The 27,360-nt window shown below is 45.2% G+C and overlaps 1 protein-coding gene across 1 annotated transcript in view; it reads left to right on the forward strand.

Annotated features, from left to right (window-relative positions):
- Positions 1–9,667: 9,667 nt before the first annotated feature.
- sync (syncoilin, intermediate filament protein) overlaps positions 9,668–27,360 on the forward strand; it is a 30,420-nt gene continuing 12,727 nt past the window's right edge. The window contains exons 1-4 of the mRNA XM_052472897.1: positions 9,668–9,939; positions 12,641–15,406; positions 17,914–18,143; positions 19,052–19,259. Coding sequence (XP_052328857.1) covers positions 9,937–9,939; positions 12,641–15,406; positions 17,914–18,143; positions 19,052–19,259 — 3,207 coding nt within the window. The 5' untranslated portion in view covers positions 9,668–9,936. The remainder of the gene's footprint in view (positions 9,940–12,640; positions 15,407–17,913; positions 18,144–19,051; positions 19,260–27,360) is intronic.

Here is a 27,360-nt window from a genome sequence, read left to right on the forward strand (position 1 = left end):
AGACAGGGAGAGGGACAGAGACAGGAGAGAGAGAGAGAGAGAGAGAGAGAGAGAGAGAGAGAGAGAGAGAGAGAGAGAGAGAGAGAGAGAGATAGAGAAAGATAGAGAGACAGGGGAGAGAGAGACAGGGAGAGAGAGAGAGAGAGAGAGAGAGGGACAGGGAGAGAGAGAGAGACAGGGGGAGAGAGAGATAGAGAAAGATAGAGAGACAGGGGGAGAGACAGGGAGAGAGAGAGAGACAGAGAGAGAGAGGGAAAGATAGAGAGACAGGGAGAGGGAGAGAGATAGGGAGAGGGAGAGGGAGATAAGGAGGGAGTGAAGTGAAGGGAGAGAGATAGTGTGTGTATGTCTGTGTCCCTCCCTCTCTCTCTAAGGGTCTGAGAGTCAAGGCATGGGATCAATGTAACCATAGTAACTCTGACAGCCATTGTTTTGTGTGTTGGCTGTTGGCCTTGCTGTGCTATGCTGTGGTGGATCACTGGAGTTTAGTTTAGTCACAGCTGGTGTGTGTGTGTGTGTGTGTGTGTGTGTGTGTGTGTGTGTGTGTGTGTGTGTGTGTGTGTGTGTGTGTGTGTGTGTGTGTGTGTGTGTGTGTGTGTGTGTGTGTGTGTGTGTGTGTGTGTGTGTGTGTGTGTGTGTGCGTGCGTGTGTGTGTGTGTGTGTGTGTGTGTGTTGGGGGGTTCTAGTTCTGGACACTGTTTCAACATTGTACTTGATGTGATAATACCAGGACAAAATGTATTGAGGCTTAATTCTTCTTCCTTAATGTGGAGAGGAGAGGAGAGGAGAGGAGAGGAGAGGAGAGGAGAGGAGAGGAGAGGAGAGGAGAGGAGAGGAGAGGAGAGGAGATGTCACAGCATTCTATTAAACTAATATATGATATACTGCAGTATGATGTCTTTAGTATTAAACTGATATATTATATACTGCAGTATGACATTTGTACTATAAACTGATATAATATATACTGCAGTATGACATCTTTAGTATTAAACTGATATATTATATACTGCAGTATGACATCTTTAGTATTAAACTAATATATTATATACTGCAGTATGACATCTTTAGTATTAAACTGATATATTATATACTGCAGTATGACATCTGTAATATTAAACTGATATATTATATACTGCAGTATGACATCTGAACTATTAAACTGATATATTATATACTGCAGTATGATATCTGAACTATTAAACTAATATAATATACTGCAGTATGACATATGTGATATTAAACTAATATAAAATACTGCAGTATTACATCTATAGTATTAAACGGATATAATATATACTGCTGTATGACATCTGTACTGCTAATATATTATATATACTGCAGTATGATATCTGTACTAGTAATATATATATACTACAGTATGACATGTGTACTACTAATATAATATATACTGCAGTATGACATCTTAACTATTAAACTAATATAATATATACTGCAGTATGACATCTTAACTATTAAACTAATATAATATACTGCAGTATGATATCTGAACTATTAAACTAATATATTATACTGCAGTATGACATCTGTAATATTAAACTGATATATTATATACTGCAGTATGACATCTTTAGTATTAAACTGATATATTATATACTGCAGTATGATCTCTTTAGTATTAAACTGATATATTATATACTGCAGTATGATGTCTTTAGTATTAAACTGATATAATATATACTGCAGTATGACATCTGTAATATTAAACTGATATATTATATACTGCAGTATGACATTTGTACTATAAACTGATATAATATATACTGCAGTATGACATCTTTAGTATTAAACTGATATATTATATACTGCAGTATGACATCTTTAGTATTAAACTAATATATTATATACTGCAGTATGACATCTTTAGTATTAAACTGATATATTATATACTGCAGTATGACATCTGTAATATTAAACTGATATATTATATACTGCAGTATGACATCTGAACTATTAAACTGATATATTATATACTGCAGTATGATATCTGAACTATTAAACTAATATAATATACTGCAGTATGACATATGTGATATTAAACTAATATAAAATACTGCAGTATTACATCTATAGTATTAAACGGATATAATATATACTGCTGTATGACATCTGTACTACTAATATATTATATATACTGCAGTATGATATCTGTACTATTAATATATATATACTGCAGTATGACATGTGTACTACTAATATAATATATACTGCAGTATGACATCTTAACTATTAAACTAATATAATATATACTGCAGTATGACATCTTAACTATTAAACTAATATAATATACTGCAGTATGATATCTGAACTATTAAACTAATATATTATACTGCAGTATGACATCTGTAATATTAAACTGATATATTATATACTGCAGTATGACATCTTTAGTATTAAACTGATATATTATATACTGCAGTATGATCTCTTTAGTATTAAACTGATATATTATATACTGCAGTATGATGTCTTTAGTATTAATCTGATATATTATATACTGCAGTATGACATCTGAACTATTAAACTAATATAATATACTGCAGTATGACATCTGTACTACTGATATAATATATACTGCAGTATGATGTCTTTAGTATTAATCTGATATATTATATACTGCACTATTACATCTTTAGTATTAAACTAATGTAATATACTGCAGTATGACATCTTTAGTATTAAACTGATATATTATATACTGCAGTATGACATCTGTAATATTAAACTGATATATTATATACTGCAGTATGACATCTTTAGTATTAAACTGATATATTATATACTGCAGTATGATGTCTTTAGTATTAAACTGATATATTATATACTGCAGTATGACATCTGTAATATTAAACTGATATATTATATACTGCAGTATGACATCTTTAGTATTAAACTGATATATTATATACTGCAGTATGATGTCTTTAGTATTAAATGGTGACTTTAAAACAGTTACAGCGTTTAATGGCTGTGAAAGGAGAAAAAGGAGGATGGATAAACAACATTCTAGTTACTGCACATTACTAACCCAATTGAGAGTGAAAAGAAGGAAGCTTGTACAGAATGAAAATATTTCAAAACATGCATCCTGTTTGCAATGAGGCACTAAAGTAAAACTGCAAAACATATGGCAAGTAAATGTATGTCCTAAATGTTTGAGATAACACATCACTGAGTACCACGTTTCATATTTTCAAGCATGGTGGTGGCTGCATCATGTTATGGTTATGCTTGCCGTTGGCAAGGACTAGAGAGTTTTTTCTAATAAAAAGAAACAGAATAGAGCTAAGCACATGCTAAATCCTAGAGGAAAACTTGGTTCAGTCTGCTTTCCTGTAAGACAAATGTACCCTTCAGCAGGACAATAACCTAAAACACAAGGCCAAATCTGCACTGGAGTTGCTCACCAAGATAACAGAGAATGTTCCTGAGTGGCCTACAGTAGTTAGTTTTGACTTACATCGGCATGAACATCTATGTCAATACTTGAAAATGGCTGTCTAGCAATGATCAACAACCAACTTGACAGAGCTTGAATAATTTTTTTAAAAGAATATTGTACAAAAACTGTACAATCCATTTGTGCTGGATTCTTAAAGACTTACCAAGAAAGACTTAAAGATGTAAACGCTTCCAAAAATGATTCTAACATTTACTGACTCAGGGGTATATAATAAGTATAATATAAGAATAATTATGTAAATTAAATATGTCTGTATGTAACATGTTTTCACTTTGTCATTATGGGGTATTGTGTGTAAAAGAAAAAAAAATACATATATTGAATCTCATATTGAAATCAGGCTGAAAAACACAACAGAATATGGAATATGTCACGTGGTATGAATACTTTCTGAAGGAACTGTACATTAAAACAGTGTTTGTACCTAGGTCTCACTGACCTGGGGAGGATCCCTGTAGAAGTTACCTCACACTGAAACCATTTAAGACAGTAGAAGAAAAAGTCTGGCTCACTTGATAGATAATGGCATTAGTAATTCCAGGGTCAAAGGATTTGGTTAAAAGCATCTGTTACACGGAATATGTTATGTTATGTAAAAAAAATAAAAAAACACACACACAAAAAAAGATGAATATGAAGTCATGGAAGAGGCAGATATAATCTTCGATCTGTACCAAAGAGTGAGGAAGTGGGTGAAGTAGCCCTATGCCAAATTATTTTCATTGGGAGATGTTGACTCGTCTCACGTAAAAAACATCGCTTCATTCCGCCTTTACTCTATCTCTCCAATCTCTCTTTCATCGGAGCGAGAGAGAATAGAGAGTTTATGATAGAGATACTGAGGGGAGAGAGGCAGATTTATAAGGTGGTGTCTATGATGGGGAGATAGTTGGGAATTACATGATGAAACAGAATACACAAGTTTGAGCAACATATGAATTGACTCTTGGTTATGGGTCCCGTAGAACAAGATATTAAACATTAAAGTGTTTTATTGCTCTAAGATAAATGCTATATCCAACAAAGGAACAAGATATTAAACATTAAAGTGTTTTATTGCTCTAAGATAAATGCTATATCCAACAAAGGAACATACTGGAAGGACGGAACCTCCTCGACAGACCGTACTGTAGGACGCTCAGGTCGAGATCCAATCAGATCAAAGCGTCAGACAGCACCTCCTCGACAGACCGTACTGTAGGACGCTCAGGTCGAGATCCAATCAGATCAAAGCGTCAGTCAGCGAGAGCAGACACGTAGCGGATGTTTTGGCTTGTCGGAGGTCGAAGTGCTTTGGAGCCAAATCGATGAGCAGCTGCTCTTGGGGTCATGGGTCACAAAGCCACAGATCAAATCACATTGTATGGGTCACATGCATCTAATACAACAGGTGTAGGTAGACCTTACAGTGAAATGCTGAATACAACAGGTGTAGTAGACCTCACAGTGAAATGTTGAATACAACAGGTGTAGTAGACCTTACAGTGAAATGCTGAATACAACAGGTGTAGTAGACCTCACAGTGAAATGCTGAATACAACAGGTGTAGTAGACCTACAGTGAAATGTTGAATAGAACAGGTGTAGTAGACCTTACAGTGAAATGCTGAATACAACAGGTGTAGTAGACCTCACAGTGAAATGTTGAATAGAACAGGTGTAGTAGACCTACAGTGAAATGCTGAATACAACAGGTGTAGATAGACCTCACAGTGAAATGCTGAATACAACAGGTGTAGTAGACCTCACAGTGAAATGTTGAATAGAACAGGTGTAGTAGACCTTACAGTGAAATGCTGAATACAACAGGTGTAGTAGACCTTACAGTGAAATGTTGAATACAACAGGTGTAGTAGACCTTACAGTGAAATGCTGAATACAACAGTGAAATGTGAAATGTTGAATACAACAGGTGAATACAAAATGTTGAATACAACAGGTGTAGTAGACCTTACAGTGAAATGCTGAACAACAGGTGTACAAGTGAAATGTTGAATACAGGTGTAGTAGACCTTACAGTGAAATGCTGAATACAACAGGTGTAGTAGACCTTACAGTGAAATGCTGAATACAACAGGTGTAGTAGACCTCACAGTGAAATGCTGAATACAACAGGTGTAGTAGACCTTACAGTGAAATGCTGAATACAACAGGTGTAGTAGACCTTACAGTGAAATGCTGAATACAACAGTAGACCTGTGAAATGCTGAGAGTAGACCTTACAGTGAAATGCTGAATACAACAGGTGTAGTAGACCTTACAGTGAAATGCTGAATACAACAGGTGTAGTAGACCTTACAGTGAAATGCTGAATACAACAGGTGTAGTAGACCTCAGTGAAATGCAGTGAAATGCTGAATACAACAGGTGTAGTAGACCTGTGAAATGTAGACCTTACAGTGAAATGCCGAATACAACAGGTGTAGTAGACCTTACAGTGAAATGCTGAATACAACAGGTGTAGTAGACCTTACAGTGAAATGCTGAATACAACAAGTGTAGTAGACCTCACAGTGAAATGCTTACTTACTACAAGCAGCTAACCAATCATGCAGTTTATATATATATACGACTAAGAAATAAAAGTAACAAGAATTTAAAGAGCAGCAGTAAAATAACAATAGCGAGACTATATAAAGAGGGGTACCGGTACAGAGTCAATGTGGAGACTATATACAGGGGGTACCGGTACAGAGTCAATGTGGAGACTATATACAGAGGGGTACCGGTACAGAGTCAATGTGGAGACTATATACAGGGGGTACCGGTACAGAGTCAATGTGGAGACTATATACAGAGGGGTCAATCAATGTGGAGGCTATATACACAGAGTCAATGTGGAGACTATATACAGGGGTACCGGTACAGAGTCAATGTGGAGGCTATATACAGAGGGGTACCGGTACAGAGTCAATGTGGAGACTATATACAGGGGGTACCGGTACAGAGTCAATGTGGAGGCTATATATACAGGGAGTACAGAGTCAATGTGGAGACTATATACAGGGGGTACAGGGGGTGGAGGCTATATACAGGGGGTACAGAGTCAATGTGGAGGCTATATACAGGGGTATATCAATGTGGAGGCTATATACAGAGGGGTACCGGTACAGAGTCAATGTGGAGACTATATACAGGGGGTACCGGTACAGAGTCAATGTGGAGACTATATACAGGGGGTACCGGTACAGAGTCAATGTGAGGCTATATACAGGGGGTACCGGTGTCATAACAGAGGGGTACCGGTACAGAGTCAATGTGGAGGCTATATACAGAGGGGTACCGGTACAGAGTCAATGTGGAGGCTATATACAGGGGGTACCGGTACAGAGTCAATGTGGAGGCTATATACAGAGGGGTACCGGTACAGAGTCAATGTGGAGGCTATATACAGGGGGTACCGGTACAGAGTCAATGTGGAGGATATATACAGAGGGGTACCGGTACAGAGTCAATGTGGAGACTATATACAGAGGGGTACCAGTACATACATACATACATACATATATGCCATTTAGACTTTTATCCAAAGATGTCATGTGTGCATTCTACGTAGTGGTCTTATGGCTTTGCTCTACCAACTGAGCTACAATGTGACTATGCGTAGATGATAACAACAGAGAGTAGCAGCGGTGTATAAGAGGGGACGGGGACGGGGGGGTTAATGCCATTTGACTAGATGTTCAGTAGTCTTATGGCTTTGGGAGTAGAAGCTGTTCAGGAGCCTTTTGGTCCTAGACTTAGAGCTCCGGTACCGCTTGCCGTGCGGTAGCAGAGAGAAGAGTCTATGACTGGGGTGGCTGGAGTCTTTAACAATTTTTAGGGCCTTCCTCAGACACCACCTGGTATAGAGGTCCTGGATGGCAGTAAGCTTGGCCCCAGTGATGTACTGGGCCGTACGCACTACCCTCTGAAGTGCCTTGCTGTCGGAGGCCGAGCAGTTGCCATACCAGGCAGTGATGCAACCAGTCAGAATGCTCTCAATGGTGCAGCTGTCGAACCTTTTGAGGATCTGAGGACCCATGACAAATCTTTTCAGTCCCCTGAGGGGGAATAGGTTTTTGTCTTGATCACTTTGAGGGAGAGGTTGTTGTCCTGGCACCACACGGCCAAGTTTCTGACCTCCTCATCCCTATGGGCTTTAGCTAAGTGTGCTAACACAGTCTTGTGACATTCAGGAGACCCGGTTAGCATCCAGTCAGTCACAAAAGCAAGATGAATTAGGTAGTGGAAAAGCTATCCTTAGAAGGGCTATGAAAGGGCTATTCACATTTCCTTCTAAAGTATCCATAGATAGGAACAGAAGGCACGATGATGTTCCAGAGTCATAGATTTCAGGAATGAGGCCATAACAGCTTGTAGCCCAAATGGTTAAAACGCTAGAAGAAAATAAATTCAACCTGCCACATTGGCTTCAGAAACTACCAGAACCCTGTTTATTGTAGAGAGCATCTGTTCTCTTCTACAATTCCTGGCTGGAAAAGTACCAGGATGTTGAATCTGAATTTAGAGAACTGAATTTGAAAACTGCATCTGAGAAATTGAAAATATGAAACATTGATAAACTTGAAATGATGGTTTGTAAACTGGATACAGACAATGAATGCAATATCTTCCATATTTATATTGAATTTAACATTTCAGTTACATTGAAATTAACTTTAAAAACTGAATGAAACATTAATTCAATTTCAAATCATGTTAATTTTCTGAATTCAATTGTTTAATTTGTGCATTCCAAATTTGACAATATTACATTTAAATCCAATATCTAACTACAAATTCAAAAATATTTAATTCAAATAGAGTTTCTGTATTTGAAATCACTCCGTACGCCCCCACTTGTGTTAGGAGTTAAGAGCATAAAAAAAGTAGTCTATATAGAAATAATTACGCTCAAATTGGAAAAATCATTAAAGGACACAATGCGCATTTCTGTCATCCTAATGAAGGTGTAGATTACATCTCACATTCCAAGGCTACTTGGGATTTCTCTTAATGCCACTCGGTGCAGCCAATGGCACGGTCCGCTTTAGGTAATAATGCCGGGAGACGCTAAAGTGGATCTGATTGGATCAGGGCCCTCAGTATAACATCATCGTTATGGAGGATAATATATGCTTATACGTGTTTAAAGAATGGATTCCTCTGAACCACCGTTTAGAGAAAGAGACAGACACAGAGTCTGGCCAAGGAGAAACCATGACTATGACAGACTGAGGACTTTGTACCTAACTGATATAATGACTGTAAAATGTCCAGTTGTATATGTTTCCACACCACCCACAGAGTTACAGATAGACCAAGAGGACTTTTATTGAGAGTTTAGCGCCACCTTGTGGTGACTTTAATGCAAACACGTAGTCTTCTGTAGCTCAGTTGGTAGAGAATGGGTGCTTGCAACGCCAGGATGTTGGGTTCGGTTCCTGCGACCCCCCCATAAGTAAGATTAATGCATGTCTGAATGTAAGTCACTTTGGAGAAAAGTGTTTGCTATAATTATGTTAACATCAGATCCGCCAATTAATTATCAATTTAGATATAAATTCCATTACTTTACAACAAAGAACACGTGGATGATTCTCTTTCTCAAGACAGACAGACTGCACCTGTGTTCCATCATGTATATCCCCAGGGATTTGGGGGGAAAACCAACCCCGTTCTCTGATATCTTGTGTGAGGCAGGCGAAGAGCACAGGGCTATATAAAGATGGCTCGATAATGAACAGGCATTGGAGGAATCTACGGCCCGCTCACCACACACACACACACACACACACACACACACATATACACACCCACACACTTCCTCCTATTAAGTCATCCCCGCCTTCTCTCTTCTCCAATTGGATATTGCCACTATGGCCCCTCCCCATAAGAACTATGTCAAACAACTGTCAAAACGTTCTAATTTGCATTCTCATGGAATGTAACTGTCATGGAATATTGGTTCCAACATGGTGCCAATTAAATGAAGGGGAAAAAAATGATCTATTGTTAAACTGTAGTCTGTGTGTCCTCTGGGCCCTGGTCAAATGTAAATGCACTACTTGGGGAATTGGGTGCCATTTGGGAACCAACTTATATCTCTGACAGTGCCAGACCACTCTGTCTCCTCTTTCTCCCTACAGACAAGTGTTTATTAATACATGTAAACCGAATCATAGTCGCCAGGGCAACGCATAGCAGCCCACTGACTGGTGGAGAGGAGGCAGAGTCAATCCTCTCTCTCTCTATCTCTTTCTTTCTCCTTGTCTCTTTCTCTCTCTCTCTCTCTCTCTCTCTCTCTCTCTCTTTCTCTCTCTCTTTCTCTTTCTCTCTCTCTCGCTCTCTCTCCTTCATCTCTTCTTCCTTTCTCTCTTCTCCAGACCCACTGTCTCAGTTTCATCTTGTGGATATACTGTCTAAGGACGGAGGAGAGGAGAAAAGGATTGGAGAGAAAGTATCTGCTGAATGGTAAGTTTATCAAACATATCTAATAACATCAACTTCAAGTCTGTGCGTTTTTTTGAGATCGTGGTCAAACAGCTACTTAAAGTGTGCTTCTGAATCGGTTTTCAGAGTGTTTATCTGTAAAGCAGAGACACAGTTATTTATGTCCTGATAAAGTAGTTGTTTAGTCAATGCAGGTTTGTACCTCTCTGAATCTGAATAATCTGCTGTAGGGCAGTTTGTGGGCAGTCAACTGTAAGGCAGTTTGTGGGCAGTTTGTGGGCAGTCAACTGTAAGGCAGTTTGTGGGCAGTTTGTGGACAGTCAACTGTAAGGCAGTTTGTGGGCAGTCAACTGTAGGGCAGTTTGTGGGCAGTCAACTGTAGGGCAGTTTGTGGACAGTCAACTGTAAGGCAGTTTGTGGGCAGTTTGTGGGCAGTCAACTGTAGGGCAGTTTGTGGACAGTCAACTGTAAGGCAGTTTGTGGGCAGTCAACTGTAGGGCAGTTTGTGGGCAGTCAACTGTAAGGCAGTTTGTGGGCAGTCAACTGTAGGGCAGTTTGTGGGCAGTCAACTGTAGGGCAGTTTGTGGGCAGTCAACTGTAAGGCAGTTTGTGGGCAGTTTGTGGGCAGTCAACTGTGGTGCAGTTTGTGGGCAGTCAACTGTAAGGCAGTTTGTGGGCAGTTTGTGGGCAGTCAACTGTAGGGCAGTTTGTGGGCAGTTTGTGGGCAGTCAACTGTAGGTCAGTTTGTGGGAAGTTTGTGGGCAGTCAACTGTAGGGCAGTTTGTGGGCTGTCAACTGTAAGGCAGTTTGTGGGCAGTTTGTGGGCAGTCAACTGTAAGGCAGTTTGTGGGCAGTTTGTGGGCAGTCAACTGTAGGGCAGTTTGTGGGAAATTTGTGGGCAGTCAACTGTAAGGCAGTTTGTGGACAGTCAACTGTAAGGCAGTTTGTGGGCAATTTGTGGGCAGTCAACTGTAGGGCAGTTTGTGGACAGTCAACTGTAAGGCAGTTTGTGGTCAGTCAACTGTAGGGCAGTTTGTGGGCAGTCAACTGTAGGGCAGTTTGTGGGCAGTCAACTGTAAGGCAGTTTGTGGGCAGTTTGTGGCCAGTCAACTGTGGTGCAGTTTGTGGGCAGTCAACTGTAAGGCAGTTTGTGGGCAGTTTGTGGGCAGTCAACTGTAGGGCAGTTTGTGGGCAGTTTGTGGGCAGTCAACTGTAGGGCAGTTTGTGGGCAGTTTGTGGGCAGTCAACTGTAGGGCAGTTTGTGGGCAGTCAACTGTAAGGCAGTTTGTGGGCAGTTTGTGGGCAGTCAACTGTAAGGCAGTTTGTGGGCAGTTTGTGGGCAGTCAACTGTAGGGCAGTTTGTGGGAAGTTTGTGGGCAGTCAACTGTAAGGCAGTTTGTGGGCAGTCAACTGTAAGGCAGTTTGTGGGCAGTCAACTGTAGGGCAGTTTGTACATGTACATAGGCGGGAGACGGAGGCTCTGTAGGAATGTGTCTTCTCCATGCGTACCCTGCCCAGGCAGGAAGAGAGAGACAGCTGGTCCCCCTGCCATGCCGGTAACTGTCAATCCTAGGACACCGGTGACACTGTAGAGAGACTGGCACTGAAAACAGTGGTCCTTCACGTATTCACATATTTTAAATGTACATAAATTGTACATAAGAGGGGTACAGCGGGGTAGTTTTCCAGAGTCCATTCACAGGTTACAAAAACTGACACAGAATATATGACACAGGAAGTACTTGTATACAGCAGTTTTCTTTTGAGTTAGCAGCTCATATTTTTTGGGGAGGGGGGGGTTTGCCTCTAAAGACTGGTCCTGACAAGGACAGATGGTTTTGTTTAATTGGTGGGTTCACAAAAAAAACACTAAAACGTCCAACAACGAGTCCAGTAACAAGTAATAAGTGAGTCTTACAGAATAGGCTAAAGCTAGCTCCGGCTAGCTTAACGAGCCGAGTCATTACAGCTAAACACCGAGCTTAGTCTTCCTGACGCAGTATGAATAGTTTGTCCATCGACCGGTACATGACATGTTAGGACGATGTACTCTGTAATGTACTCTATGTCATAACAGTTGCTAAAGCGTTAGAGCCAGAGGCTACAAGCCAGGCTAGAGGGTGTCACAGTGTTTCTGTGAATGCCTGTGTATTAGGATACAAGTCAATGTGTGTCCCCATAAGAATAAGAGTAAACGCACATTGTGCGTGTGTGTGTGTGTGAGTGTGAGTGTGAGTGTGAGTGTGAGTGTGTGTGTGTGTGTGTGTGTGTGTGTGTGTGTGTGTGTGTGTGTGTGTGTGTGTGTGTGTGTGTGTGTGTGTGTGTGTGCGTGCGTGCGTGCGTGCGTGCGTGCGTGCGTGCGTGTGTGTGTGTGTGTGTGTGATCCCAGCTGTCAGTTGGTGCTACGCTAGGGCAGCTGTCCCGTGGTGACTGACGTTCTGTAGGCTTATTGCTGTAATGCACCCCACCTCACCGTAACCCCTACCCCGCCTGGCCCCTTCCTCTGTTTCCAGTTGACAAAAACATCCTGATCGAAGACAACACCACCCCAGTCTGTTGAATGTGTTTCAACCTGTAGACTCTGTGGTTGGCATGCCTGTCCTCCATAACAAAATGTTTCCTATATGGTCGCAGCTGGCTTTTTCTACAATATAGCATTATTAGGTTTACAATATTACTCACAACTTCTGTTCACTCTTCATCTTCCTCCTCTTCATCACAGGGCATGGAAGACCAAGAGACTGAGCTGCCGATGGACCGGGAAATCAGCTTCGATCCGCTGTTCATCGACGAGGAAGATAAGTATGGGGACGATGGTGTTGAAGAGGAGACAGGCGCTTTATTCCAGCCTCTACTGGGAGATACCAGAACAGACACAGTCCTGACGGGCTCAGCTCACAGTCAGTCCTCCCTATCGGATACCTGCAGAGAGACACACCTGGATGAGACACGAGCCCAGTTCAAGGACATGGACACCATGTTTAGAAGTCGTGTCGGAGAAACGACAGACTCGTTTGGGTCTCACCTGTCAACGACGGACCAAATTAACACACACCTTAGTGGGGTAGGACAGAACCAGCCACACCTTAGTGGGTTAGGACATAACCAGCCACACCTTAGTGGATTAGGACAGAACCAGCCACACCTTAGTGGGGTAGGACAGAACCAGCCACACCTTAGTGGGTTAGGACAGAACCAGCCACACCTTAGTGGGGTAGGACAGAACCAGCCACACCTTAGTGGGGTAGGACAGAACCAGCCACACCTTAGTGGGGTAGGACAGAACCAGCCACACCTTAGTGGGGTAGGACAGATCCAGCCACACCTTAGTGGGGTAGGACAGAACCAGCCACACCTTAGTGGGTTAGGACATAACCAGCCACACCTTAGTGGGTTAGGACAGAACCAGCCACACCTTAGTGGGTTAGGACAGAACCAGCCACACCTTAGTGGGGTAGGACAGAACCAGCCACACCTTAGTGGGGTAGGACAGATCCAGCCACACCTTAGTGGGGTAGGACAGAACCAGCCACACCTTAGTGGGTTAGGACAGAACCAGCCACACCTTAGTGGGGTAGGACAGAACCAGCCACACCTTAGTGGGTTAGGACAGATCCAGCCACACCTTAGTGGGGTAGGACAGAACCAGCCACACCTTAGTGGGTTAGGACAGAACCAGCCACACCTTAGTGGGGTAGGACAGATCCAGACACACCTTAGTGGGGTAGGACAGATTCAACCAAACCTTAGTGGGTTAGGACAGAACCAGCCACACCTTAGTGGGGTAGGACAGATCCAGACACACCTTAGTGGGGTAGGACAGAACCAGCCACACCTTAGTGGGGTAGGACAGATCCAGACACACCTTAGTGGGTTAGGACAGATTCAACCACACCTTAGTGGGTTAGGACAGATTCAACCACACCTTAGTGGGTTAGGACAGATTCAACCACACCTTAGTGGGGTAGGACAGAACCAGCCACACCTTAGTGGATTAGGACAGATCCAGCCACACCTTAGTGGGTTAGGACAGATTCAACCACACCTTAGTGGGTTAGGACAGATTCAACCACACCTTAGTGGGTTAGGACAGATTCAACCACACCTTAGTGGGGTAGGACAGAACCAGCCACACCTTAGTGGATTAGGACAGATCCAGCCACACCTTAGTGGGTTAGGACAGATTCAACCACACCTTAGTGGGTTAGGACAGATTCAACCACACCTTAGTGGGTTAGGACAGATTCAACCACACCTGAGGGAGATGGATGACCTATTGAAGAGTTGTGAGGACATGACAGGTGTCTCCATCGCCTCCTGCCTGTCCAGCATGTACACAGACACACACCTGTCTGGACCAGCTCAGAACCAGAACCAGTCAGACATACAGAAGATGGTTGCTATGATGGGGAGCTGTGGTGGTAATGAGTGTCACACAGGTGGATCCATCCTGAACTACACAGACACACACGTGGAGGAGTCTAGGAACCATTGCCAAAGTCACCTGAAGGAGGTGGAATCCATTTTGGATCAGAGTGGAGCCACAGGAGCCGCTGTCCAGCCTCAGTTGCCTCCTCTTACCGCCGCAGGCACTCAGCTGAGTGGCACTATGGCTGAGTATCAGACCGAGCTAATGGCGATGCTGGCCATGTTAGAGAACTGTATGGAGGAGGCAGGGATTACCTTTGACCCTTTAGAGTGGACTTACCCTAGTTTACCCAAAGGATACGGCCAACCCAACCCCAACATGAAAAAGGTAACACAAGACAGACACGTGGAGAGAGGAGTGGCAACACAAGGACACAAGGAGTCTGTGGGATGTGTGGATATGAAGCCATATTTGGGAAGTACCTTTGGCCAATTTGAGCCCCCAAGCTACCAAGCTATCTCCACAGAGAGACACTCGGATGAGTTAGGAGACTGTGGAGATACACACACAAGAGGGTCCATGTCCACGGTGATGTGTGACGAGGACACAGAAGGACATGTCTCCGGTGTTTCTGTGGGGGACACAGAGGCTCACATTATCTGGGGTCAACAACTGGAGACAGGGCTTGGAGGGGTGGAGATGAGGGGATCCGTGCAGGAGTTGGAGGTGTTGGGTACTGCGCTAGAGGGGTGCATCGAGGAGGTGGAGAAACTGGAGAAGAGACGGAATGAACTGATGGGAGAGCTGCAGGCACTGAGAGAGGAGAAGACGGGGACAGAGGAAGGGAGTGAAGGAGGGCAGGCGGCACAGTTAAGCCAGGTGCTGAATATTGAGGCAGACGGGAGGAGGGAGGCGCGGATGAGGGAGTGGCAGTCTTTGAGGGCTGAGAGGAGTGAGGAGCAGAGGAGGCTGTCCAGTGTGCGTCTGGAGAGGCAGGGTCTTCAGGAGGAGATGAGGAGGCTGAAGAGGAGGATGTTCTCTGTCGCCAGGGAGTGTGCTCACAACCAGGTCACCCTGGCAACCCAGCAGCGTGACGTTGCCCAGCTAAACAAAGAACAGGTAGGGGCTGGAGTGTTCTTCTGACCATTCCAGAACTTTCTGAGTAGCCATGAAATGTCTGGGTGTTCAGGATATACATGAGTATCCATTACACTTCTGGGTGTTCAGGATATACATGAGTATCCATTACACTTCTGGGTGTTCAGGATATACATGAGTATCCATTACACTTCTGGGTGTTCAGGATATACATGAGTATCCATTACACTTCTGGGTGTTCAGGATATACATGAGTATCCATTACACTTCTGGGTGTTCAGGATATACATGAGTATCCATTACACTTCTGGGTGTTCAGGATATACATGAGTATCCATTACACTTCTGGGTGTTCAGGATATACATGAGTATCCATTACACTTCTGGGTGTTCAGGATATACATGAGTATCCATTACACTTCTGGGTGTTCAGGATATACATGAGTATCCATTACACTTCTGGGTGTTCAGGATATACATGAGTATCCATTACACTTCTGGGTGTTCAGGATATACATGAGTATCCATTACACTTCTGGGTGTTCAGGATATACATGAGTATCCATTACACTTCTGGGTGTTCCAGCACCTTTTTAATTATTATTATTTTTTATATATATTTATATATTTATATATTATTTTTATATTATTATACGTTCTCATTTACAACTGCGACCTGGCCAAGATAAAGCAAAGCAGTGCGACACAAACAACAACACAGAGTTACTTACACATGGAGTAAAACAAACATACAGTCAATAACACAATAGAAAAATCTGTATACAGTGTGTACAAATGAAGTAAGGAATATATAGGCCAATAGCGATGAAGTAATTACAATTTATCAATTTACACTGGAGTGATACACGTGCAGATGAGGATGTGTAAGTAGAAATACTGGTGTGTTAAAGAACAGAAAAACAAAAACAAATATGGGGATGAGGTAGTTGGATGGGCTGTTTACAGATGGGCTATTTACAGATGGGCTGTTTACAGATGGGCTGTTTACAGATGGGCTGTTTACAGATGGGCTATTTACAGATGGGCTGTTTACAGATGGGCTATTTACAGATGGGCTATTTACAGATGGGCTGTTTACAGATGGGCTGTGTACAGATGGGCTATTTACAGATGGGCTGTGTACAGATGGGCTATTTACAGATGGGCTGTGTACAGATGGGCTATTTACAGATGGGTTATTTACAGATGGGCTGTGTACAGATGGGCTATTTACAGATGGGCTATTTACAGATGGGCTGTGTACAGATGGGCTATTTACAGATGGGATATTTACAGATGGGCTGTGTACAGATGGGCTATTTACAGATGGGCTGTGTACAGATGGGCTATTTACAGATGGGCTGTGTACAGATGGGCTATTTACAGATGGGGGGGTACAGATGGGCTATTTACAGATGGGGGGTACAGATGGGCTATTTACAGATGGGCTATTTACAGATGGGCTGTGTACAGCTGCAGCGATCGGGTGTCCATATACCTTCTGAGTATCCATGAATCTTCTGGGTGTTCCAGCACCTTCTGAGAGTCCATGAATCTTCTGGGTGTTCCAGCACCTTCTCAGTATCCATGAATCTTCTGGGTGTTCCAGCACCTTCTCAGTATCCATGAATCTTCTGGGTATTCCAGCACCTTCTCAGTATCCATGAATCTTCTGGGTGTTCCAGCACCTTCTGAGTATCCATGAATCTTCTGGGTGTTCCAGCACCTTCTGAGTGTCCATGAATCTTCTGGGTGTTCCAGCACCTTCTGAGTATCCATGAATCTTCTGGGTGTTCCAGCACCTTCTCAGTATCCATGAATCTTCTGGGTGTTCCAGCACCTTCTCAGTATCCATGAATCTTCTGGGTGTTCCAGCACCTTCTGAGTATCCATGAATCTTCTGGGTGTTCCAGCACCTTCTCAGTATCCATGAATCTTCTGGGTGTTTCAGCACCTTCTGATTATCCATGAATCTTCTGGATGTTCCAGCACCTTCTGAGTATCCATGAATCTTCTGGGTGTTCCAGCACCTTCTGAGTATCCATGAATCTTCTGAGTGTTCCAGCACCTTCTGAGTATCCATGAATCTTCTGGGTGTTCCAGCACCTTCTGAGTATCCATGAATCTTCTGAGTGTTCCAGCACCTTCTGAGTATCCAAGAATCTTCTGGGTGTGCCTTCTGTGCTAGACAACCTTCTGAATGTTCCTAAACCGTCAGTATTCCAAAACCTTACGTGCATTCTAGAACCTTCTTGAGTGTTTTGTATATCCTGAACCCCCAGAATATTGTATGAGTGTTCTAGAGTATTTCAAATGTTAAATGTCCTAGAACACTGAGTGTTCCAGAACCCTCTGCTGCGTTCATCAGAGCTCAAAAGGCAATGCAGTTTATTCTCTCTCTCTCTCTCTCTCTCTCTCTCTCTCTCTCTCTCGCTCTCTCTCGCTCTCTCTCGCTCTCTCTCGCTCTCTCTCGCTCTCTCTCGCTCTCTCCGTCTCGCTCTCCGTCTCGCTCTCCGTCTCTTCCCCAGCTGGAACTTGACGCACTGATCATCAAGCTGACTGAGGAGGTGTCTCAGCTCCGCTCCACCCACCAGTCCCAGCTCTCCACTCTGCAGTCCCAGCTCTCCACTCTGCAGTCCCAGCTCCAGATCCACAGCCAGACACCCAACCCCATAGAGGAGATGACCGAGAGCAGGAGGAACTCCTGTGGGGAGTTACAGCAGTACCTGCAGGGGGGGCTCAAAGCCCTGGAAGAAAGGTATTCATCATTTCACTGTAAGGTCTACTACACCTGTTGTATTCAGCATTTCACTGTGAGGTCTACTACACCTGTTGTATTCAGTATTTCACTGTGAGGTCTACTACACCTGTTGTATTCATCATTTCACTGTGAGGTCTACTACACCTGTTGTATTCAGCATTTCACTGTAAGGTCTACTACACATGTTGTATTCAGCATTTCACTGTAAGGTCTACTACACCTGTTGTATTCATCATTTCACTGTAAGGTCTACTACACATGTTGTATTCAGCATTTCACTGTAAGGTGTACTACACCTGTTGTATTCAGCATTTCACTGTGAGGTCTACTACACCTGTTGTATTCAGCATTTCACTGTAAGGTCTACTACACATGTTATATTCAGCATTTCACTGTGAGGTCTACTACACCTGTTGTATTCAGCATTTCACTGTGAGGTCTACTACACCTGTTGTATTCAGCATTTCACTGTAAGGTCTACTACACATGTTGTATTCAGCATTTCACTGTAAGGTCTACTACACCTGTTGTATTCAGCATTTCACTGTGAGGTCTACTACACATGTTGTATTCAGCATTTCACTGTAAGGTCTACTACACCTGTTGTATCCAGCATTTCACTGTAAGGTCTACTACACCTGTTGTATTCAGCATTTCACTGTGAGGTCTACTACACCTGTTGTATTCAGCATTTCACTGTAAGGTCTACTACACCTGTTGTATCCAGCATTTCACTGTAAGGTCTACTACACCTGTTGTATTCAGCATTTCACTGTGAGGTCTACTACACCTCTTGTTGTATTTGGCGCACGTGACAAATACAATTTGATTTGATCCCGTACATAGATCTGCAGATGTTTTGTCAGGTGCACTGAAATTCATTATCATCTCTCCTCCTCCCCCAGGTATGAGCCAATGCTGCTGGCCCTGTTGAAGCGGAGGGAGGGGACGTCAGAGGCCCTGGTGAAGGCCAGGCAGCAGGCCCAGGAGCTGAGGGCCCGCCGGGGGCCACTGAGGGAGGAGGGACAGAGGCTGGGGCTGCAGAGAGCCTGCCTGGAGGAGAGACTCAAACTGACGAAGACACACAGGAGAGAGGACGTAGAGCAGTATAAGGTATGGAGGGATGAAGGGAGGGTTGGAATGAGGGAGAGGTCTAGTAGATAAGGTTGGAATGAGGGAGAGGTCTAGTAGATAGGGATGGAATGAGGGAGAGGTCTAGTAGATAGGGATGGAATGAGGGAGAGGTCTAGTAGATAGGGTTGGAATGAGGGAGAGGTCCAGTAGATAGGGTTGGAATGAGGGAGAGGTCTAGTAGATAGGGTTGGAATGAGGGAGAGGTCTAGTAGATAGGGTTGGAATGAGGGAGAGGTCTAGTAGATAGGGTTGGAATGAGGGAGAGGTCCAGTAGATAGGGTTGGAATGAGGGAGAGGACCAGTAGGTAGGGTTGGAATGAGGGAGAGGTCCAGTAGGTAGGGTTGGAATGAGGGAGAGGTCCAGTAGATAGGGTTGGAATGAGGGAGAGGACCAGGAGGTAGGGTTGGAATGAGGGAGAGGTCCAGTAGGTAGGGTTGGAATGAGGGAGAGGTCCAGTAGATAGGGTGGGAATGAGGGAGAGGTCTAGTAGGTAGGGTTGGAATGAGGGAGATGTCTAGTAGATAGGGTTGGAATGAGGGAGAGGTCCAGTAGGTAGGGTTGGAATGAGGGAGAGGTCCAGTAGGTAGGGTTGGAATGAGGGAGAGGTCTCGTAGGTAGGGTTGGAATGAGGAAGAGGTCTAGTAGGTAGGGTTGGAATGAGGGAGAGGTCCAGTAGATAGGGATGGAATGAGGGAGAGGTCTAGTAGATAGGGTTGGAATGAGGGAGAGGTCTAGTAGATAGGGTTGGAATGAGGGAGAGGTCTAGTAGATAGGGTTGGAATGAGGGAGAGGTCCAGTAGATAGGGTTGGAATGAGGGAGAGGTCCAGTAGATAGGGATGGAATGAGGGAGAGGTCCAGTAGATAGGGATGGAATGAGGGAGAGGTCTAGTAGGTAGGGTTGGAATGAGGGAGAGGTCTAGTAGATAGGGTTGGAATGAGGGAGAGGTCTAGTAGATAGGGTTGGAATGAGGGAGAGGTCCAGTAGATAGGGATGGAATGAGGGAGAGGTCTAGTAGATAGGGTTGGAATGAGGGAGATGTCTAATAGATAGGGTTGGAATGAGGGAGAGGTCTAGTAGGTAGGGTTGGAATGAGGGAGAGGTCTAGTAGATAGGGATGGAATGAGGGAGAGGTCTAGTAGGTAGGGTTGGAATGAGGGAGAGGTCCAGTAGATAGGGTTGGAATGAGGGAGAGGTCTAGTAGGTAGGGTTGGAATGAGGGAGAGGTCCAGTAGATAGGGATGGCATGAGGGAGAGGTCTAGTAGGTAGGGTTGGAATGAGGGAGAGGTCTAGTAGGTAGGGTTGGAATGAGGGAGAGGTCCAGTAGATAGGGTTGGAATGAGGGAGAGGTCCAGTAGATAGGGATGGAATGAGGGAGAGGTCCAGAAGATAGGGATGGAATGAGGGAGAGGTCTAGTAGATAGGGATGGAATGAGGGAGAGGTCTAGTAGATAGGGTTGGAATGAGGGAGAGGTCTAGTAGATAGGGTTGGAATGAGGGAGAGGTCTAGTAGATAGGGTTGGAATGAGGGAGAGGTCCAGTAGATAGGGTTGGAATGAGGGAGAGGTCTAGTAGAGAGGGTTGGAATGAGGGAGAGGTCCAGTAGATAGGGTTGGAATGAGGGAGAGGTCTAGTAGGTAGGGATGGAATGAGGGAGATGTCTAGTAGGTAGGGTTGGAATGAGGGAGATGTCCAGTAGATAGGGATGGAATGAGGGAGAGGTCCAGTAGATAGGGTTGGAATGAGGGAGAGGTCCAGTAGATAGGGTTGGAATGAGGGAGAGGTCCAGTAGATAGGGTTGGAATGAGGGAGAGGTCTAGTAGGTAGGGATGGAATGAGGGAGAGGTCTAGTAGGTAGGGTTGGAATGAGGGAGAGGTCTAGTAGATAGGGTTGGAATGAGGGAGAGGTCTAGTAGATAGGGTTGGAATGAGGGAGAGGTCTAGTAGATAGGGTTGGAATGAGGGAGAGGTCTAGTAGATAGGGTTGGAATGAGGGAGAGGTCTAGTAGATAGGGTTGGAATGAGGGAGAGGTCCAGTAGATAGGGTTGGAATGAGGGAGAGGTCTAGTAGATAGGGTTGGAATGAGGGAGAGGTCTAGTAGGTAGGGTTGGAATGAGGGAGAGGTCTAGTAGATAGGGTTGGAATGAGGGAGAGGTCTAGTAGATAGGGTTGGAATGAGGGAGAGGTCTAGTAGATAGGGTTGGAATGAGGGAGAGGTCTAGTAGATAGGGTTGGAATGAGGGAGAGGTCCAGTAGATAGGGTTGGAATGAGGGAGAGGTCTAGTAGATAGGGTTGGAATGAGGGAGAGGTCTAGTAGGTAGGGTTGGAATGAGGGAGAGGTCTAGTAGATAGGGTTGGAATGAGGGAGAGGGTTGGAATGAGGGAGAGGTCCAGTAGATAGGGTTGGAATGAGGGAGAGGTTCAGTAGATAGGGTTGGAATGAGGGAGAGGTTCAGTAGGTAGGGTTGGAATGAGGGAGAGGTTCAGTAGATAGGGATGGAATGAGGGAGAGGTCCAGTAGATAGGGTTGGAATGAGGGAGAGGTTCAGTAGATAGGGTTGGAATGAGGGAGAGGTTCAGTAGATAGGGATGGAATGAGGGAGAGGTCCAGTAGATAGGGTTGGAATGAGGGAGAGGTCTAGTAGATAGGGTTGGAATGAGGGAGAGGTTCAGTAGATAGGGTTGGAATGAGGGAGAGGTCTAGTAGATAGGGTTGGAATGAGGGAGAGGTCTAGTAGATAGGGTTGGAATGAGGGAGAGGTCTAGTAGATAGGGTTGGAATGAGGGAGAGGTCCAGTAGATAGGGTTGGAATGAGGGAGAGGTCTAGTAGGTAGGGTTGGAATGAGGGAGAGGTCTAGTAGATAGGGTTGGAATGAGGGAGAGGTCCAGTAGATAGGGTTGGAATGAGGGACAGGTCTAGTAGATAGGGTTGGAATGAGGGAGAGGTCCAGTAGATAGGGTTGGAATGAGGGAGAGGACCAGTAGGTAGGGTTGGAATGAGGGAGAGGTCCAGTAGGTAGGGTTGGAATGAGGGACAGGTCCAGTAGATAGGGTTGGAATCAGGGAGAGGTCTAGTAGGTAGGGTTGGAATGAGGGAGATGTCTAGTAGATAGGGTTGGAATGAGGGAGAGGTCCAGTAGGTAGGGTTGGAATGAGGGAGAGGTCCAGTAGGTAGGGTTGGAATGAGGGAGAGGTCTCGTAGGTAGGGTTGGAATGAGGAAGAGGTCTAGTAGATAGGGTTGGAATGAGGGAGAGGTCCAGTAGATAGGGTTGGAATGAGGGAGAGGTCTAGTAGATAGGGTTGGAATGAGGGAGAGGTCTAGTAGATAGGGTTGGAATGAGGGAGATGTCTAGTAGATGGGGTTGGAATGAGGGAGAGGTCTAGTAGGTAGGGTTGGAATGAGGGAGAGGTCCAGTAGATAGGGATGGAATGAGGGAGAGGTCTAGTAGGTAGGTTTGGAATGAGGGAGAGGTCCAGTAGATAGGGATGGAATGAGGGAGACGTCCAGTAGATAGGGATGGAATGAGGGAGAGGTCTAGTAGGTAGGGTTGGAATGAGGGAGAGGTCTAGTAGATAGGGTTGGAATGAGGGAGAGGTCTAGTAGATAGGGTTGGAATGAGGGAGAGGTCCAGTAGATAGGGATGGAATGAGGGAGAGGTCTAGTAGATAGGGTTGGAATGAGGGAGATGTCTAGTAGATGGGGTTGGAATGAGGGAGAGGTCTAGTAGGTAGGGTTGGAATGAGGGAGAGGTCCAGTAGATAGGGATGGAATGAGGGAGAGGTCTAGTAGGTAGGGTTGGAATGAGGGAGAGGTCCAGTAGATAGGGTTGGAATGAGGGAGAGGTCTAGTAGTTAGGGTTGGAATGAGGGAGAGGTCCAGTAGATAGGGATGGCATGAGGGAGAGGTCTAGTAGGTAGGGTTGGAATGAGGGAGAGGGCTAGTAGGTAGGGTTGGAATGAGGGAGAGGTCTAGTAGATAGGGTTGGAATGAGGGAGAGATCCAGTAGATAGGGTTGGAATGAGGGAGAGGTCTGGTAGATAGGGTTGGAATGAGGGAGAGGTCCAGTAGATAGGGATGGAATGAGGGAGAGGTCTAGTAGATAGGGTTGGAATGAGGGAGAGGTTCAGTAGATAGGGATGGAATGAGGGAGAGGTCCAGTAGATAGGGATGGAATGAGGGAGAGGTTCAGTAGATAGGGATGGAATGAGGGAGAGGTCTAGTAGATAGGGTTGGAATGAGGGAGAGGTTCAGTAGATAGGGATGGAATGAGGGAGAGGTCTAGTAGATAGGGTTGAATGGGGAGAGGTCTAGTAGATAGGGTTGGAATGAGGGAGAGGTCCAGTAGATAGGGTTGGAATGAGGGAGAGGTCTAGTAGATAGGGTTGGAATGAGGGAGAGGTCTAGTAGATAGGGTTGGAATGAGGGAGAGGTCTAGTAGATAGGGTTGGAATGAGGGAGAGGTCCAGTAGATAGGGTTGGAATGAGGGAGAGGTCTAGTAGATAGGGTTGGAATGAGGGAGAGGTCTAGTAGATAGGGTTGGAATGAGGGAGAGGTCTAGTAGATAGGGTTGGAATGAGGGAGAGGTCTAGTAGATAGGGTTGGAATGAGGGAGAGGTCTAGTAGATAGGGTTGGAATGAGGGAGAGGTCCAGTAGATAAGGTTGGAATGAGGGAGAGGACCAGTAGGTAGGGTTGGAATGAGGGAGAGGTCCAGTAGGTAGGGTTGGAATGAGGGAGAGGTCCAGTAGATAGGGTTGGAATGAGGGAGAGGACCAGGAGGTAGGGTTGGAATGAGGGAGAGGTCCAGTAGGTAGGGTTGGAATGAGGGAGAGGTCCAGTAGATAGGGTGGGAATGAGGGAGAGGTCTAGGGTAAATGAGGGAGATGTCTAGTAGATAGGGTTGGAATGAGGGAGAGGTCCAGTAGGTAGGGTTGGAATGAGGGAGAGGTCCAGTAGGTAGGGTTGGAATGAGGGAGAGGTCTCGTAGGTAGGGTTGGAATGAGGAAGAGGTCTAGTAGGTAGGGTTGGAATGAGGAAGAGGTCTAGTAGATAGGGATGGAATGAGGGAGAGGTCCAGTAGATAGGGTTGGAATGAGGGAGAGGTCTAGTAGATAGGGTTGGAATGAGGGAGAGGTCTAGTAGATAGGGTTGGAATGAGGGAGAGGTCCAATAGATAGGGTTGGAATGAGGGAGAGGTCCAGTAGATAGGGATGGAATGAGGGAGAGGTCCAGTAGATAGGGATGGAATGAGGGAGAGGTCTAGTAGGTAGGGTTGGAATGAGGGAGAGGTCTAGTAGATAGGGTTGGAATGAGGGAGAGGTCTAGTAGATAGGGTTGGAATGAGGGAGAGGTCCAGTAGATAGGGATGGAATGAGGGAGAGGTCTAGTAGATAGGGTTGGAATGAGGGAGATGTCTAATAGATAGGGTTGGAATGAGGGAGAGGTCTAGTAGGTAGGGTTGGAATGAGGGAGAGGTCCAGTAGATAGGGATGGAATGAGGGAGAGGTCTAGTAGGTAGGGTTGGAATGAGGGAGAGGTCCAGTAGATAGGGTTGGAATGAGGGAGAGGTCTAGTAGGTAGGGTTGGAATGAGGGAGAGGTCCAGTAGATAGGGATGGCATGAGGGAGAGGTCTAGTAGGTAGGGTTGGAATGAGGGAGAGGTCTAGTAGGTAGGGTTGGAATGAGGGAGAGGTCCAGTAGATAGGGTTGGAATGAGGGAGAGGTCCAGTAGATAGGGATGGAATGAGGGAGAGGTCCAGTAGATAGGGATGGAATGAGGGAGAGGTCTAGTAGATAGGGATGGAATGAGGGAGAGGTCTAGTAGATAGGGTTGGAATGAGGGAGAGGTCTAGTAGATAGGGTTGGAATGAGGGAGAGGTCTAGTAGATAGGGTTGGAATGAGGGAGAGGTCCAGTAGATAGGGTTGGAATGAGGGAGAGGTCTAGTAGAGAGGGTTGGAATGAGGGAGAGGTCCAGTAGATAGGGTTGGAATGAGGGAGAGGTCTAGTAGGTAGGGATGGAATGAGGGAGAGGTCTAGTAGGTAGGGTTGGAATGAGGGAAATGTCCAGTAGATAGGGATGGAATGAGGGAGAGGTCCAGTAGATAGGGTTGGAATGAGGGAGAGGTCCAGTAGATAGGGTTGGAATGAGGGAGAGGTCCAGTAGATAGGGTTGGAATGAGGGAGAGGTCTAGTAGGTAGGGATGGAATGAGGGAGAGGTCTAGTAGGTAGGGTTGGAATGAGGGAGAGGTCTAGTAGATAGGGTTGGAATGAGGGAGAGGTCTAGTAGATAGGGTTGGAATGAGGGAGAGGTCTAGTAGATAGGGTTGGAATGAGGGAGAGGTCTAGTAGATAGGGTTGGAATGAGGGAGAGGTCCAGTAGATAGGGTTGGAATGAGGGAGAGGTCTAGTAGATAGGGATGGAATGAGGGAGAGGTCTAGTAGGTAGGGTTGGAATGTGGGAGAGGTCTAGTAGATAGGGTTGGAATGAGGGAGAGGTCTAGTAGGTAGGGTTGGAATGAGGGAGAGGTCTAGTAGATAGGGTTGGAATGAGGGAGAGGGTTGGAATGAGGGAGAGGTCCAGTAGATAGGGTTGGAATGAGGGAGAGGTTCAGTAGATAGGGTTGGAATAAGGGAGAGGTTCAGTAGGTAGGGTTGGAATGAGGGAGAGGTTCAGTAGATAGGGATGGAATGAGGGAGAGGTCCAGTAGATAGGGTTGGAATGAGGGAGAGGTTCAGTAGATAGGGTTGGAATGAGGGAGAGATTCAGTAGACAGGGATGGAATGAGGGAGAGGTCCAGTAGATAGGGTTGGAATGAGGGAGAGGTCTAGTAGATAGGGTTGGAATGAGGGAGAGGTCCAGTAGATAGGGTTGGAATGAGGGAGAGGACCAGTAGGTAGGGTTGGAATGAGGGAGAGGTCCAGTAGGTAGGGTTGGAATGAGGACAGGTCCAGTAGATAGGGTTGGAATCAGGGAGAGGTCTAGTAGGTAGGGTTGGGATGAGGGAGATGTCTAGTAGATAGGGTTGGAATGAGGGAGAGGTCCAGTAGGTAGGGTTGGAATGAGGGAGAGGTCCAGTAGGTAGGGTTGGAATGAGGAGAGGTCTCGTAGGTAGGGTTGGAATGAGGAAGAGGTCTAGTAGATAGGGATGGAATGAGGGAGAGGTCCAGTAGATAGGGTTGGAATGAGGAGAGGTCTAGTAGATAGGGTTGGAATGAGGGAGAGGTCTAGTAGATAGGGTTGGAATGAGGGAGAGGTCTAGTAGATAGGGTTGGAATGAGGAGAGGTCCAGTAGATAGGGATGGAATGAGGGAGAGGTCTAGTAGATAGGGTTGGAATGAGGGAGATGTCTAGTAGATGGGGTTGGAATGAGGGAGAGGTCTAGTAGGTAGGGTTGGAATGAGGGAGAGGTCCAGTAGATAGGGATGGAATGAGGGAGAGATCTAGTAGGTAGGGTTGGAATGAGGGAGAGGTCCAGTAGATAGGGTTGGAATGAGGGAGAGGTCTAGTAGTTAGGGTTGGAATGAGGGAGAGGTCCAGTAGATAGGGATGGCATGAGGGAGAGGTCTAGTAGGTAGGGTTGGAATGAGGGAGAGGTCTAGTAGGTAGGGTTGGAATGAGGGAGAGGTCTAGTAGATAGGGTTGGAATGAGGGAGAGATCCAGTAGATAGGGTTGGAATGAGGGAGAGGTCTGGTAGATAGGGTTGGAATGAGGGAGAGGTCCAGTAGATAGGGATGGAATGAGGGAGAGGTCTAGTAGATAGGGTTGGACTGAGGGAGAGGTTCAGTAGATAGGGATGGAATGAGGGAGAGGTCCAGTAGATAGGGATGGAATGAGGGAGAGGTTCAGTAGATAGGGATGGAATGAGGGAGAGGTCTAGTAGATAGGGTTGGAATGAGGGAGAGGTTCAGTAGATAGGGATGGAATGAGGGAGAGGTCTAGTAGATAGGGTTGGAATGAGGGAGAGGTCTAGTAGATAGGGTTGGAATGAGGGAGAGGTCTAGTAGATAGGGTTGGAATGAGGGAGAGGTCTAGTAGATAGGGTTGGAATGAGGGAGAGGTCCAGTAGATAG

This window comes from Oncorhynchus keta, chromosome 20, assembly GCF_023373465.1.
Source record: "Oncorhynchus keta strain PuntledgeMale-10-30-2019 chromosome 20, Oket_V2, whole genome shotgun sequence".
Classification (NCBI taxonomy): Eukaryota; Metazoa; Chordata; class Actinopteri; order Salmoniformes; family Salmonidae; genus Oncorhynchus; species Oncorhynchus keta.